The 15,535-nt window shown below is 50.9% G+C and overlaps 1 protein-coding gene across 17 annotated transcripts in view; it reads left to right on the plus strand.

Moving 5' to 3' along the window:
• The window catches only part of ZMYND8 (zinc finger MYND-type containing 8), a 113,642-nt gene that overhangs the window by 24,338 nt on the left and 73,769 nt on the right, over nt 1–15,535 (plus strand). For 16 of the 17 annotated variants that reach the window (XM_079785053.1, XM_079785050.1, XM_079785061.1 and 13 more), the window contains one exon: nt 11,779–11,927. In XM_079785053.1, the coding sequence (XP_079641179.1) occupies nt 11,779–11,927 (149 nt within the window). Of the gene's footprint in view, nt 1–3,665; nt 4,166–11,778; nt 11,928–15,535 lie in introns of those variants that run through there. The other variant, XM_079785062.1, reaches the window with a different exon arrangement.

Here is a 15,535-nt window from a genome sequence, read left to right on the forward strand (position 1 = left end):
TGAACCAAGGTGGCAGCTGTGAAGGTTGGACTGAATTTGAACAGCAGAAGTGATGATGGTCAGGGAAGGAACACCCCTCGCAGAGCCCTCGCTGTGTGCCGGGGACCACGTAGGCACTCGCTTTCATCCTAACCCCGCGGGGTTTGGCATTCTCAATGCATTTTGCAGATGACGAGGATTCTGAGGTCAGCTCCATCCCAGGCGCTCTGAGCCTCTTTTGAGTAGGGAGGAGAGTGCCTTTGGAGGAGTCCTGGGGGTGAAGTTCAGTCTGGAAGGGTGGCGCCGGGGCTGTGGGCCACCTGGACCTGTCGGCTTTGATCTGGGTGAAATCCTGAGCCCTCAAGGGCTTTAGAACCTGGTTTGGTTGAACCTGTGCCCGCCTGAGAGGGCTTAACAAGTTTGTGATTCTTCTCATCAGGGAACCTCTTCCAGAAACAGGCTGGAAAGAGCGAGGCTGCTGCTAATCGAGGTGAAGACACAAAAAGATTTGGGGAAACTGCTTTGAAATTTCTGGGTTACTGTTGTTTTTTTCTCCGCCCTGGCTCCTCCTTCCCCCCACAGGGGAATCCTATTAGTAATAACTGGTGGTGCTTTGTGCCAGACGCTGCTCAGTCTGCACGTATTGTCTCATTTAATCCTAACAACCCTTTTTAGGAGTATTCTAACACTCACAGCTGAATTGACTGAGGCATTGAGAGGCTGAGTAACCTGCTAAAGGACACACAGCTGGCAGGTGGTGGGGCGTGGGTTCCAGCCTAGTGGTGAGGCTCCAGAGCCCACACACTGAACCACAGCGCTGTGTTGACAGCGACTAGCACCCAGCATGCCTTAGTGATGGAGAATTACAAGGTGGCTCACAACCCTAGGGAAGCGTGCTGCTTTGCCTGCCTGTCTTGAGTCTCACCTATCAAATGCACCCAAAAGTGCCATTCCTACCTCATGGGTTCTTGGGAGGATTCCTAAAGTAGTGTTTTAGGAAAGAAACAATATCTGAATCCCATGAGCCCAGTTTGAGAAGGAAATAGAAAATATTTTCCTGGCTAGCCCTTCTCCCCCCAGTGTGTATTCACCAATTCTTAGTATTTCTCCTGCTCTGCTTATTGTCCACTTGTAATCAGTGCCGCCTTATTCTATATGCCTATATTCATTCTCTGTTTATTAGCCACTTCATCATGGGTTTGTTTTCCCCTGGGCCTCAGTTTTCTCATCAATAAAATGGGGGGTACTTAGTCACGACCTTCTTGTGGAACTGCCGAGGAGTAAGTAAATTGATCATTGTATTTAGAACAGTGCCTCACAGGTGAGTGGTCAACAAAAGGTACCTATTATTACCCCTATTTGTTTCTGGCTGCCTCCCACAGGGGCAGGGACCTTCCAGACAGTTCCCAAGGTAGCCCAGATGTCTGTTAAGTTGCTCAGTGACTGACTGGTCCCATTGTTTCCTTCCCTTTGAAATCTGAAGTCAGGCTGCCAGGTGAAACATTGGGCATCATTTTCCCACTTAATAGATACAGGTACCTCCGTGGGTGGTGTATTTACACAAGGTTAGACCTGCCTGGCAGCTCACTGGAAGCTTCTTTACACCAGGGTTCCTCAACCTGGGATCTTTGACAGTTTGGGCCTGATCATTCCTTGCTATGGGGCTGTTCTGCGCACTGTAGGGTATTGAGCAGCCGCCCTGACCTCTCTACCCACTAGATGCGAGCTGCAGCCCCCTCTCTGTGCCTTGTTGTGACAACCAAACATGTCTTTAGACATTGCCAAAGGTCTCCTGGGGAACCTGGTTGAGAACCACTGCTTTAAACACCTGAGCCCCTTAAAAGGGGCACCTGATTGATGTCTGGGGTGGGGAGGGGAGGCATGTTCTGAGCTCCACCTGTGTGTCAGGTGCTGGGATGCAGATATGGGTCCCTGGCTGGGGCAGTGCCTGGTACATAGCGAGAGTTACATAAACACTAAATATTACCATCCATTTGCCCATAGCCATTAAAAATGATCTTACATCGCTAAGGATGTGAATGTGATCAGGAAGAATCCAAAAAGCCCAGTGTTTCCTGTTTCCCGGGGGTTTCTGCAGGCCTTTGCAAGCCCAGAGCCCACCCTGCCTTTTTTCTTTCTTTCTTTTTTTAAATATTTTTATTGATTTCAGAGAGGAAGGGGAAGGAAGAGATAGAAACATCAATGATGAGAGGGAATCATTGATTGGCTGCCTCCTGCACGCCCCTTACTGGGGATCGAGCCCGAAACCCGAGCATGTGCCCTTGACTGGAATCGAACCCCGGACCCTCCAGTCCGTAGGCCGACGCTCTACCCACTGAGCCAAACCAGCGAGGGCATGCTGCCTTTTTTCACTTGGGTTTTGTTCTGTGCACGACATAAAGACGGGGTTCCCTTTTTATTCCATTCTATGGCTGCCTCGTGAGTTTCTGCACCTCAGGCCCCTCTGGATGACATTGAAATTGCTCCCCATCTTTGGCTTCCACAAGGCGAGCAGCAGTGGCTATGCTGACCGCCCTTCTGGGCATTTCTGGATCTGTGGGCCACAGGACACATTCTTAGAGCCCCCCACTGATACTGGGTGAGGATAGGCATCTTTTTGACCCGTGGAATGTGGCTGGGACTGTGGGTCTGAAATCTTTGCTTCCCCAAAGGAACATGACGAGGTGCCTGTGGAGGGCCTGTCCCTTCTCCCCGGTGTCTTAGAGAAGTTTCTTGTTCTTGTTACTAAGGTGGCTTTAGGCCAGACCCGCACCCAGGACAAGTGGGGAACGATGCCTGGTCATTAGCCACACCTCTTTCTTCATCTGCCCCTTCCTGGAGCCTCTGCATTTCCCTTTTTTTGCTCGCAGCCCACTTCTCGGCTTCAGCTGCTGCCAGCCGGAGTTTGTTTTTTGTTTCTGAATTGGCCCTGTGACGCTGCAATTCCCCCGTTGCAATTTGCAGGCCACCGACCTGCACCTGAGCTTTCTAGAACCTGATCTGGGCTGGAGGGCGGGGCCCACCAAGCCTCTGCCGCCTGGATAAATAATGCAGAACCAGCTCCTCCTGCCAAAACTGCCTCAGCCAGCTGTGATGCAAAGGCCGAAGGCAACCGGTTATTCCACATTTTCTTTGTGGTGGTTTGGCGGTTTTAAGGGCCCTCGTCTGTACACACGAGGGACGCAGCCTTTGGGGCCTGGGCCTGCGGAAGGGGTTGGGGGGGGGGGTGCCGTGGCTTCTTGTAGGGAGTTGAGTCCTGCCTCCCTGCTCTTTGCAAATTTTGAAAAAGCTTGGCATTCTCCAATCAGGAAATTCCTGTTGAGATGTTGTCGTTTTTTCCAGAAGGCCTGGTCCCAGCTGAGGGGGAGAGAGGGCTGTGGTGGTTGCAATTGCCTCTAGTTGTTGAGGGCTAAACAGTGAATTCATTTGTAAATCAGCCTCTTTTCCCTAGAGTGAAGCAATTTCTGTCCTGCCAGGAGGGTTTGCTAGTTCACCTTTTACATATGAATGTGCCCTTTAATCACCATTTCTTCATTAGAGAGAGAGAGAGAGGGAGAGAGAGGGAAAGAGAGGGAGAGGGAGGGATAGGGAGGGAGAGGGAGGGAGAGGGAGAGAATGAGAATCAGACAGGGAGAGACAGGGAGTGACAGACAGAGGCCCTGCCACTGCATAAATAGTGGGAAGATGGTTTTCTCATTTCTAGGAGAGGTACATCAGAACTAAAGATAATGAAACAATAAACTATTAAAAAAACTAAAAACACCTTTACAAACCACCACACTCGCCCCTGCTATACAAATGCAAGTTGTCTTTATTACACCCGGGAAATACTAGCTCTTCCGTGCCGTGTCGGAGACGTTCAGTGTTGTGCTCAGTGGAGCTGCTGTCTGTCCGGGGTGATAAATGAGAGCGGAAAGCCCGGGACGCGGAGGCACGTTGCCCTGCCCCTACATGCCTGATTGCCGAGAGGTGAGGGTGTCCTTGCCCCGTTGGGAGACCCGTGCGTACGAGGCCAGGGCTGGCCTGGTTAAGTGGTGACTCTTAGCCTGTCCTCACTGCTTCTTCCTCCTCCCCCTGGGAGAGGCTGCTGAGGATCCGGAAGCAGGAATGTCTGCGGTGTGTGAGCTTCTGTTCGCTTTAAAAGAGAGGCTAGACCCTCTGAGCAGCAGAGCTTTCTCAATGGCAGGTAAGCGCCCCTCTGCCACGGTTACCTGCCCTTCGCCTGCCTTGCCTCCCAGGTTCCTGGGGTTCCTGGGAGATGGACATTTACAAATCCACGTTGAGAAGGAGCCTTTCCTTCCACGGCCTCCTTTCTTTCCCAGCCCCCCTTTTCCTGACCTGGATGAGAAGTTCACACTCACGTGTGGACGGAGGACCCTTTAGAAGCCTGGCTTGGGCCAGAGAGCAGCCTTCCTGAAGGAGGCCGTGGCCTTGGCCTTGTCTCCAAGGTTCTGTGTGTCTAGGAGATACTCTGTGTGAGCAGGCGATAGGGTGGAGAGTTATTTTTGCTGGTCTTCTTCATGACTCGGGCATTCTCTACGTTAAGAGAAAAATATGCCCCTCCCCCACCCCTTGCTTCTGATTTCTCATTTCTGTTCTGGGCCTGGAGGGAAGTTCAGGGCTTTTGTTTCATGATGATGTAATTACTGGCTGGAGAGGGCCGAAGATTCCTGGGGAGGGAGGTCTGTCTGGGTACCTGCTCTGTGTCTTTGGGAAGCGCTTTGAAATGATTAACTAGGCTCTCTGCTTTGCTGTTTCGGAGAAAGGCGTGTGGTCATGTTTGAAGTAGGCCCTGGTGAGGGCTGGCCATTGCGCTCGGTGCCGAGCCAGAGCAGGCCTGTGCCTCGGACCCTGCCTTCGCCGTTACCCCAGGACACCTGGACTTTTCACAGTCAACCACAAGGTCCTGGGTTGATTCCGGTCTCCACTTTGTAGCTTGGCGTTTCTATACCTTTGAACCTGGGGCATCAATTCAACAGAAACCAAACTCTGCTTTTGGGGAAGGGTGGTAGGAGAGGAGGAAGAAGAGGAGGAGGAATGATGGTTGATTTAAAAAAAAAAAAAGCTACCTTTTACTGAGTGCATGCTCTTTGCCAGGTATTACACTAAGAGCTTCACATGAATTAACTCATTTAGCTCTTTAGCACCCCACTGGGTACTGTGATGTCCACCTTACCGAAGGAGGAAGCAAAGAGGCTAAGTGGTTTTCTTAAGGCCACACTGTGGGCAGCAGCAGGACTAGGCCCCCGGCCCCTGTGGCACCCTGTCAACATCACCCAGATCAGGCCTGTCAGAGTATGTGTCCCCTGACTTCCATGGAGGGCGACCAACTCCTCCTGGTTTGCCCGAATCTGTCCATCTCTGGCCAGCCAACGGTTGGTCACCATCCTTCTGTGGCCCATGATGCCTGTTGACCAGTGTCTCTTTTCTTTTCGTTCAGGCCCCAGTAGGCCTTGCTGTCGACATCATTATGGAAATTTAACACCCACAAAAACACACCACAGGGCTGGTCCTTGTGGGGAAGCACCCCGCCTTTCAGCTGTGGCCCTTTCTCTGGAGGACACAATTCCCTGTAATGATGTGTCATTTCCTAGGCTTTGGGGAATGGCGAGCGCTGTGACTCAGGCTCCGGATGTGGGTGGGGGTGGGGTGCAGGCCTGTCTGGGAGGCCTGGATGGGGATGGGAACGGAGTGTCAGGGGAGGGGAGGTGGCCGTGGAGATCCCCCCCAGCCTATTTTGTGGCATAGGCCAGGCTCTGGCGTGCCACCGCTGGGAGATGGGGAGGTGAATGTGCTTCCTGGGGGCTGACTGCCTTTGAGAGACCATCAACGAGGGACAAACACGATTTTCCACCTTTCTCCCAGTTAATTCCTGGAGCTCCTTATTGAACTTCCCTCCGCCGCCGCCCTCCTCCCCATACCACCATCTGCAGTGGAGAAAGAAAAAGGCAAAAAGGACAGCGTGCTCTTAAAACGTAGACCCTGAATTAGGAAGTCGTCTTGCTGCAGAGCTGAGACAAGCCTCTCTCTGGCGTGAGGCCATGCGTGGGCCTCGGGGGTCATGCTGCCCGGGTCCAAATCCCAGCCCCGCCACTTGTGTGATCGTGGGGGCGATGACTGCGGGGGGAGGACACGAAAGGCATTTTGAACACTGCCTGGTACGCTGTATGTCATAAAAGGAAGTCTTAGCTGCTAATGCTGTGGCTCAGGGAAGCTAAGAGGCCTGGTTATCCTGAGGTAAGGCGTCCCGAAGTCAAGGGACATCTAGGAAGTGCTGAGCGGGATTATTTCTGGCGGCGCACAAGACACCAGTTCGGGAGCCATCTAATTACATGCTTGGTTCCTAATACCCATAGACCTCCCCATATTATTAAGATTTCAGTGAAATGTCACAGGGAGGGGGGAAATTCTGCTGCTTCCTGCTCGTGCCAAGCTGTTTCCCTGAGTCACTGCTCTGTCCTTTTCCTCCCGGCAGCGTTCCTCGCTCGCCCACATTAACTCCTTCAGAACCGGGCTTATTTTGGGGAGCGGGGGGTGGGGTGGGGGGGGAAGCAGAGGGCTGCTGGCGGGCCAGCCCTGTGGAATCACAAGGTCCTGCTACCTCCCCGAAAGGTCTTTCAGATCAAGGGTGAGCCGCTTCCCTGGTGATTCAGTCTCCAGAGGCTGTTTGTCATCGTTCCAAGTTTAGAGATGAGATGCGTTTAGCAATACATCCCCATCAGAATTAAATCATTAAAGAGGGGGAAAAAAAATACTTGACTCAGCTTTCTGGAAAAGGTCCTTAAAGGCAGCTTTGTTGCCATGACTACAGCAAGGTCTGCAGCACCCACCATCTTATCACCACCAGAGGCCTGCCCCCCCTGGAGCGGGCAGGTTTTATGTCGGCGTGCTGCCCTGCTGTCTCATACCTCTGAAGGCCACCATTGCCCAATTTTTCTCCCTAAGAGCCTTCATTGAAAGCTGTTGCTGTTGATAGATGTGCCTGTTGTTTGGAACCTATTAACTTTCTACCCTTTGGATGCAGCCGCTGAAGTCTCATTAACTCCGGAGGGAGTCAGTGTGTTTGTAACCAGAATTGAGGTCTTGATGGGTTTGCTGAGACTAGAAGGTTGGGATCCTTTGAGGTGTGGGCAGTCTTGGGTGAGACCCCTCCTCTTGCCAAACAGGTCCCTGGTTTCCCCTTCTGTTTCCGATGGGCTGCTTAGCTGTAAATTGTTTATGGGTGTATTTACTCTCGAGAGATGGTCCCCCCTTTTCCCATGGAATTAAAGAATTTGGAAAGTCAAAAGGACTTTAAGATCCTCTGGCCCCGTACTCCTATTTATTTATTTATTTATTTAGAAGGAGGGGTGGGGAGTCAGAGATGCATCGATTTGTTGTTCCACTTATTTATGCATTCGTTGGTTGATTGTTCTATGTACCCTGACTGGGGATTGAACCTGCAGCCTTGGTGTATTGGGAGGATGCTCTATCCAACTGAGCTACCAGGCCAGGGGCTACCCTGTACTTTGTTTTGTTTTGTCTTGTTAATCCTCACCTGGGGATACCTTTTCCATTGCTTTTTCAGAGAGAGTGGGAGGGAGGGAGGGGGAGAGAGAAAAAAGAGAGAAACATCTTTGTGAGAGAGCCGTATTTACTGGTAGCTTCCCACAGGGGCCCCGACTAAGAGTTGAACCCAGGACTCTTCTGGCTGATGCTCTAACCACTTAGCAACACTGGCCAGGGCCTAGTCTTGTACTTTTTAATCTTTACTGCTGATGACACCTTTGAGAAGGTGAAGCAGGCATGGCCCTTCTTCCCAGGAAATTGCAACCACGTATACAACTGTGACCCACGGATCATGGATCATGGGTTCCTGGAGCACGTTCGTGGGCTCCGGGTAAGAAGTTCTGGCCTGACTACTTTCTCTCCTCTCCTCCCATTTTACAAGTGTGGCCTGGGGCCCTGAGAACTAGAGACTTGCCTGAGGTTATCTCCTGTTGAGCTGTCTTTATTTCCTCCCAGGCCTCCTCCCATGACTTCTGTTTCCTTAGTCCTGAACCAGCCCACAGGTAGCCAGCCGTGGGTGGGAAGGAGAGGCATGTATCAGACTTTTCTAGGCTTGAGAACTCGGAGTCCATCCCCCAAACACACACGCAAAAGCATCTCAAACCAGCATGCATCCGAATCCTCCACGGACGATCGGGCCCTCTCCTAGAGCTTCTGATTCTGTAGCTCTGGCATGAGAATGGGCGTTTCTAGTAAATGCCCAAGTGAAAGCCACTGCTGCTAGCCCGGGACTTCGTACATACTGGGAGCCATCGTGCTGGGCTCTCGGCCTCAGGTGGGGAACTGCCCAAGGAGGAGGCTCCTGAACTCTGGAGGGAGTCCGTGCTCTTCCTGGCTTCAAAGGCTGGCTGCGTGTGGGCGGGGCCGCCCCTGTTCCCGCTCAGCTGTAGCTCCTGGGCGTGTGTGGGGGCACTTTTTGTTGTCAGTGTTAGGGAGGCCTGATGTCTTTGAGTGGGAGGGGGCCGAGGTGGTTCTTGGGATGAGGAAGTGCTGTCCCTTCCAAAATTCAGTAGTGAGTGCTCCACTGAGAAACATCGAAAGATACTCCTTAATTTCTCCCCAGCATGCCCTAGTTTTCCCGTTGGTGTGTCTTTCCTCAGGTACTATCTTCCTTTAAAATTTACCCACAAACGGAGCAACACATACAAAATCAAAACCTTGGTCCACTTGCTTTCGGTTTCTGCCTGGCCAGCACGCCATTTCTTCTGGAACACATCTCCTGGGAGTTCCCAAAACACCTTTCTTAAAAACCCCCACTCTGACACCTGAGCAAAGATACTGGACTTACCAGGTCTGCGTAGAAGAAATTGCAAACACCTACCTTCCTTTGATCAGCCCCAACTTTGTCCGTATGGTGATGTTTTTTATTCTGAGTCAGGCCTCTATCATCCGCTCATTACTGGCTTTGGTTTGCACCTGCTGCTTTTTTTTTTTTAAAATATATCTTTATTGATTTCAAAGAGGAAGGGAGAAGGAGAGAGAGAGATAGAAACAGCTATGATGAGAATGAATCATTAACCAGCTGCCTCATGCATGTCCCCTACTGGGGATCAAGCCCGCAACCCGCACATGTGCCCTTGACCGGAATTGAACTGGGACCCTCAGTCCGCAGGCAGACGCTCTATCCACTGAGCCAAACCAGCTAGGGTTTTTTTTAAAAAAAATGTGAAATTGAACCTCCTAAATATTTCATTATCTTATTTTGACAAAGTTGTCCAGGCACATGGTAAATACCATACACAAGGGTTACACAATGAAAAACAGTCCCTTTTCCACACCCAAGCAGGTTCTTCTCTCCTGAGGCAAACACCAGTCCCCATTTAGAACTCTGTTGTACTTCCGTGTTCATCCAGGAATAGCCTAGGCCAGTGGTTGGCAAACTTCGGCTCGCGAGCCACATGCAGCTCTTTGGCCCCTTGAGTTTTTAGCAAAGGCCAGCTTAGGAGTACCCTAATTAAGTTAATAACAATGTACCTACCTATCTAGTTTAAAAAATTTGGCTCTCAAAAGAAATTTCAATCATCGTACTGTTGATATTTGGCTCTGTGGACTAATGAGTTTGCCGACCACTGTCCTAGGCTTATGCACACAGGGAGATACTACATGTATTACTTTGGGGTGGGGGCATGTGTGTTGGTCTGTTAATGGTGCTAACATGTATTGCTTTTTAAAACTGGATGCAGAAGCTGGGGATCGTCAAGCATCAGTCCACGCAGAGGTGCCTCATGCCTCTCGGGGCTGCAGAACAGCCCGCTGTGGCTGGAGAGGATGAGCAGGCCCGCCCTCTATTTGTGGGCCCGGAAGTCGGTTCCAGTCTTAGAGGCAGCGCACAGCGCCGTGTGGAGCCCCCTTGTGGGGGCTTTGTTCCTCTGTGACTGTGCAGACTGGGTTTCCAGGAGGGGACTGTTGGGTCCAAGACTTTGTGTGAGGAAGGGCGAGTTTTGATGGTGGCGTAGGGTGAGGATCCCTGCGGCAAGGGGAAGCCTTCTTTGGGGAATGTGCCAACCCCAGGCTGCACGTCTGGAGTGAGTTTTCTCCCTCACTAGCTCTTGTGTGCTGTGGGCCCACCCGTGGGGCTCTCCAGGCCTCCATTTTGATGTCTGTGGGATGAACCCCTGAACTCCGGGGTCTGTTCTCCCTCAAGGTTAGCGTTGAATTTCCTCTCAGGGCTGTGTCTCAGCGAAAGACCCTGGACATCGGTTCCGGATTTCCCTGAGGCCTGTCTGGTGGGACTGGAGACTTCCAAAGCAGGGACTGGGCTTGGTCACAGCAGGTCATTGTCTTGCTTTGCGAGCCTGCCGCAAGCGGCTCCGCCTTTCAGACCAAAGAAAACCATCGGGAGGCCTTGCGTGTGGTCCTGCTGGACCCTGTTAATCTGCCCCCGGCGACTCCTGTCCAGACACGGAGGATGGTGACACGGGGTGCCCCCTGCGTGCTGGGATGCGCCCGAGAGTTACACCTGGAGGAGGAACGTCCTCGGGCTGTCTTTGGGGATAACCATCTTTCTGGATCCCCGTCCCGTTCCATCCCATCACCTGTACTCTGTGCAGAGCTCTTTCCTCTTCTGCTGCCTGTAGCTTTCATTTCTCAGCACGCGAGGTGCGCCAGGCTGGCCCTTATATCACCCCTGAGCTAACAAGACAGGTACCGGGCGTGGAAGGGATTCACAGTCTTGCAGGTGAAGATTGGATGGTGGTGGAAGTATATCGGTTTAAACGAGATTCTGGAAGAATTAAAATAGAAAAGGATGGATTGACAAAGGTGAGGTTAGCATTCCACAGATGAGACTCAGCGAGAAGGTAACTTGTGCTGGTCTCTTCGGAGGAGCGTTGCAAACATAATCCCCAACAGTGGCTGAGCCATGAGGACTTTCTGGTGGGTGGGTTATATGTATTTTTTGCGTAGTTACACGTGGTTTGCCTGATAAACATGAATAAATGTTGTCTTCCATAAAGAAGGATGCTTGCTTTTGCTTTCTTAAATGTGTGGCCTTCCTGATCTATCTTGCATGGTTTCCTGCTTTTGCCATCAGGAACGGATGTGGAGAAGAAATATTTCTTTGGGGTAAAGGACGATACCGGTGCCTGTGTGACGACTTGTGGTAGCTGGGTCATAGCCTCGTCATCAGAGATCCAGTAGGGAAGGGTGGGGATTGTGGCAACATGGAGGGCACCCTTTCATGTCAAAATGGCTAGCTGGTATTCGGATCTATATCTGTTGCCCTAAGGCCATGGAAGGAAGGTCCTGATCTGTTTCTTTTTAATAGAAGCCACAAGTCTAAGTTATTTTGTAGAGTCTCCCAATTTTTACATTTTGGTAGTGAGTTAAATTTGTTACAAAAATGTTATGCATGCCCTGGCTGGTTTGGCTCAGTGGATAGAGCTTCGGCCTGCGGACTGAAGGGTCCCAGGTTCGATTCCGGCCAGGGGCACATGCCCTGGTTGTGGGCTCGGTCCCCAGTGGGGGGCGTGCAGGAAGCGGCCGATCAATGATTCTCTCTCATCATTGATGTTTCTATCTCTCTATCCCTCTCCCTTCCTCTCTGAAACCAATAAAGAAATATTAAAAAAAAAATGTTATGCAGGCCACAGAAAGACCATCCGACATCTGAGATAGGTAACAGAAAGGGGGTGTACTCTGAGGAGGAGGAACACTGAGACGAAATGGGTTGTGTCCTCCCCACCCCCTCCCCGAGGAGGCCAAGGCCTCCCCGACCGCTTTAAAATGTGTGGTCCTGTGTGTCTCTTCCAGATCCTGGCTCCACCGACAGAACAGCCCCGAAAAGAAAGTTCCCCAGCCCTCCGCATTCTTCCAATGGCCACTCGCCCCAGGACACGTCAACCAGCCCCATTAAAAAGAAAAAGAAACCCGGCTTACTGAACAGTAACAACAAGGAGCAGGTAAAGGGCCACCGGAACGGCGTCCGCACAGTGGGACCAAGGCTGGCGTGAGAAGCACGGCAGCTCTCGGGGTCCTTTAAGAGCCGGTGTTCCTGGCACTTAGCAACCTGCCAGACTGGCTGTCGTTGGCGTAGGGCAGAGCAGGGCAGCTCAGAACGGGCCGGTGTGGAAATGTGTGGTGGGGTTTCAGATCTGTTCTGGGGACAGGGCAGTCATCCAGAGGAGACAAAGATACTGTGCAGCTTTAGGGTTTGGGGCTTTTTTTGGGGTTTCGGTTTCATCCTTTAGGAAGGTTCCCCCATGTGGCCGGATGGTATTTTCCTCCTGGGCCACGTCAGCAGGATGGCTCTCGCCTCCGCCTGGAGGTGTTTGTATGGCTGAGCCATGCTCCCTTCTGGTCTCAGTTTTCTCATCGGTAAAATAATGGGCTTGGGTCAGTGGTGAGGGACAGCTGCTCTCCCCACCCACTGCTCACGGTAGACTGGCAATTAGTCACCATTCCTTCTCACTGTGCAGAGACCTGGACGGCAGACCCCACCCTCCCTGGGCAGCCAGGGCCAGTCAACTAAATAGGAACATCTGTTTGCCATCTTGGATCATACTAAGGAAACCTGCTTTAAAATGACCTGATGCTAGATATATTTCTGATTAAAAAAAAAAAAAAAGAGAGAGAGAGAGAGAGAGAGAGAGATGCTTTAGTGGATCGTGAGGCCAAATCTCCTGACACTGGAGGGGGCAGGATGACCCGTGGTTCTGGTACCACTTAAGTAAGGAGCCCTCGGATGTATTCATGCATTTCCTGCGTTACGGAGTGCCGGAGTGGGCTCTGGGGATTTGGGGTTGAAGGAAACAAGATTATTGCTTTCACGGGAAGAGACCTAGCAGCGGCTAAATGTTTCTGCACATGAATCTATTTTCATTCTCAAATTATATAGCGAAACGCCAGCTCTGCTTTTTGCTCTGTGGCTGTGTACCTCGTTTTCCCACCTACTGAAATGGGGATGATGACACCGCTACTATTGATTTCCTAAGGTGGTGAAGATGAATTGAGCCAAGTGACATAAATAATAATAATAATAACAATAACAACAATTAAGCCAGGCTCTACACTAAACAGCATAAGCACACAACTACAACAGCAGCTCTAGAGATGCCCGAGGCCTGTGCTGTTGTGCAGTGTGATAGTCACAGGGGCCACTGGCAAATGTAACCAAGGAACTGAATTTCTAGTTTAAATTTAAGTGGCTCTCTGGCTTATAGCTACCGTGTTGGACTGTACAGGGCTAAATCGTATTAGGAGACGAAACTGGTGGGTCTGAAATAAATTTCTGGGGGGTGGGGGAATCGCAGTGTGAAAGACATAGATAATAGTGTTGGTAATAATGAAACTAAAAGCAGTGCTTACACTGTGCTATCATATGACATTGTAGTTTCACATCCCCCGACCCCCCCCCCCCCCCCCGTCCCATTTCCAGGTGTCTATGTTAATGCTTATAATAGCCCTTTGGGTAAGGGCTGTCATTATCTCCATTTCACAGATGAAAACACAGAGGCTTGGAGAGGTCAGGGTGCCTCCTCCAGGCCTCAGAGCGAGGAAGAAGCTGCCTTTGAGCTTAGGTCTCCTGTCACCCAGGAGCTACCATAGCTGTTGAGATTAAAGACTAAGAAAGAAGTATGAAGGCCACAGATAATCCCCAAACCTTAACTTAGCCGGCCATTAAGTTCCTGGGCAACACTTTCTCACCAGCTGCCCATAAATCATGAAGCAGATATTGTCCCCTCCTTGCGCCTCCTCCCTGTGTGTCCACATTCCTTCTCTCCCTCTCCCTCTCCCTCTCCCTCTCCCTCTCCCTCTCCCTCTCCCTCTCCCTCTCCCTCTCCCTCTCCCTCTCCCTCTCCCAGCCCTCTCCCTCTCCCTCTCCCTCTCTGAGCCCTCTCCCTCTCCCTCTCCCTCTCTGAGCCCTCTCCCTCTCCCTCTCTGAGCCCTCTCCCTCTCCCTCTCTGAGCCCTCTCCCTCTCCCTCTCCCTCTCCCTCTCCCTCTTCTTCTCCCTCTCCCTCTCCCTCTCCCTCTCCCTCTCCCTCTCCCTCTCCCTCTCCCTCTCCCTCTCCGAGCCCTCTCCCTCTCCCTCTCCGAGCCCTTACCCCTGTCCTTTAAGAATTAGATCCCATCTCTCTTTCTGGAAGCTGGCCAACTTGGACAGCTCATGCTTATTCTCTCCCTTCTCCGTCCTTGTGTTAATACCATCTCTCTAACACTTAAACCTCCTAACCACATTAATATATTTGCCAATCTGTGGCCCCCTCTGGACCATCGGCCTTAGAAAAGTAGCCAACGATTGCTGGCTTGTCTCCCCAGAGTTTGACCCAGGGTGGGAGCTTATGAATATAGAATGTGCTCAGGATGTGGAAAATAGCAAAGCATGGGTGACTACACACGGGGTGCGATTATGCTCCTGAGTAATCCGTCATCCTCAGTCCTGGTGCGAAGAGCTTGCAGGACGGAGACACTGGAGGGAAGTGTCACAGACCTGGACACTGGGCTCTTTCTAGCCCCCTGCCCCTGGGGAACTGGCTGTGTGACCTTGGCAGTTGCTGCCTATCTCTGAGCCTCAGTTACCTTGTAAAATAAGGGTTTGGACTAGGGACATTATAAGGTTGCTTGTAGGTTTGTTTTTCAGTTCTAAAACTCCCTGGGGCTGAACAGCCAGGAGTTGGCAAAAGAGAATAGCCTAGCTGTAAAGAGAAGAAACGGCTGACCTTGACTCTGTAATTCAGTGTAGCATATAAAGTTTGCATGGTAAGGGCAACTTCTCTCATGCAGAATCTGCTTTCCTAAGAGGAACTTAAATCCTTTAAAAAAAAAATTCTTCTGGACACTTTCCTTTCCCATTCCCTTTCCTGGCCTCTTTCTTTCTTTTAGGATTATGGAATTAAAACCAAATCGTAGGTCGATAAATGCTGTGTTTGACCAACATAATGTAATTCCTGTTAGTCACCAACATTTGAAGATTATGAGATTTTAGAAAACAACTTATATTTCTGAGTTCTTATAAAACTTGGACAATTCTAACAACAGTTGGAGCTGAGCACATCCTGCCCCTTTATTTATTATTTAAAAAATATTTTTATGTTTTTATTGATTTTAGAGAAGAAGGGAGAGGGAGAGATAGAAACATCAATGATGAGAGAAGGTCATTGATCAGCCACCTCCAGCATGCCCTCTAGTGGGGATCGAGACCTGGTCATGTGCCCTGACTGGGACTCGAACCGTGATCTCCTGGGTCACAGGTCGACATCCAACCTCTGAGCCACACCGGCTGGGCGATCCTGCCCCTTCGACGCAGGGCCTGTGTGCTCTGGTTTTCCGCACTCCCCACCTTCCCTTTCGTGTCATGCCCTGCCTGCTTCGCTCATTCCTTCTGCCTCTGGTTCTCTTAGGTGTTGGGGTTCTTCTTATTTTTGGTATAAAGGTTCTCTACCTCCTTCCTTTCCCCCCCTTCACTCTAATTTCTTTTTTTGTTGTTGTTAATCCTCACCCGAGGATATTTTTCCATTGATTTTTAGAGAGAGTGGAAGGGAGGGGAGAGACACAGAGAGAGAAACATTG

The sequence above is a fragment of the Cnephaeus nilssonii genome (assembly GCF_951640355.1).
Source record: "Cnephaeus nilssonii genome assembly, chromosome: 11".
Taxonomy (NCBI): Eukaryota; Metazoa; Chordata; class Mammalia; order Chiroptera; family Vespertilionidae; genus Cnephaeus; species Cnephaeus nilssonii.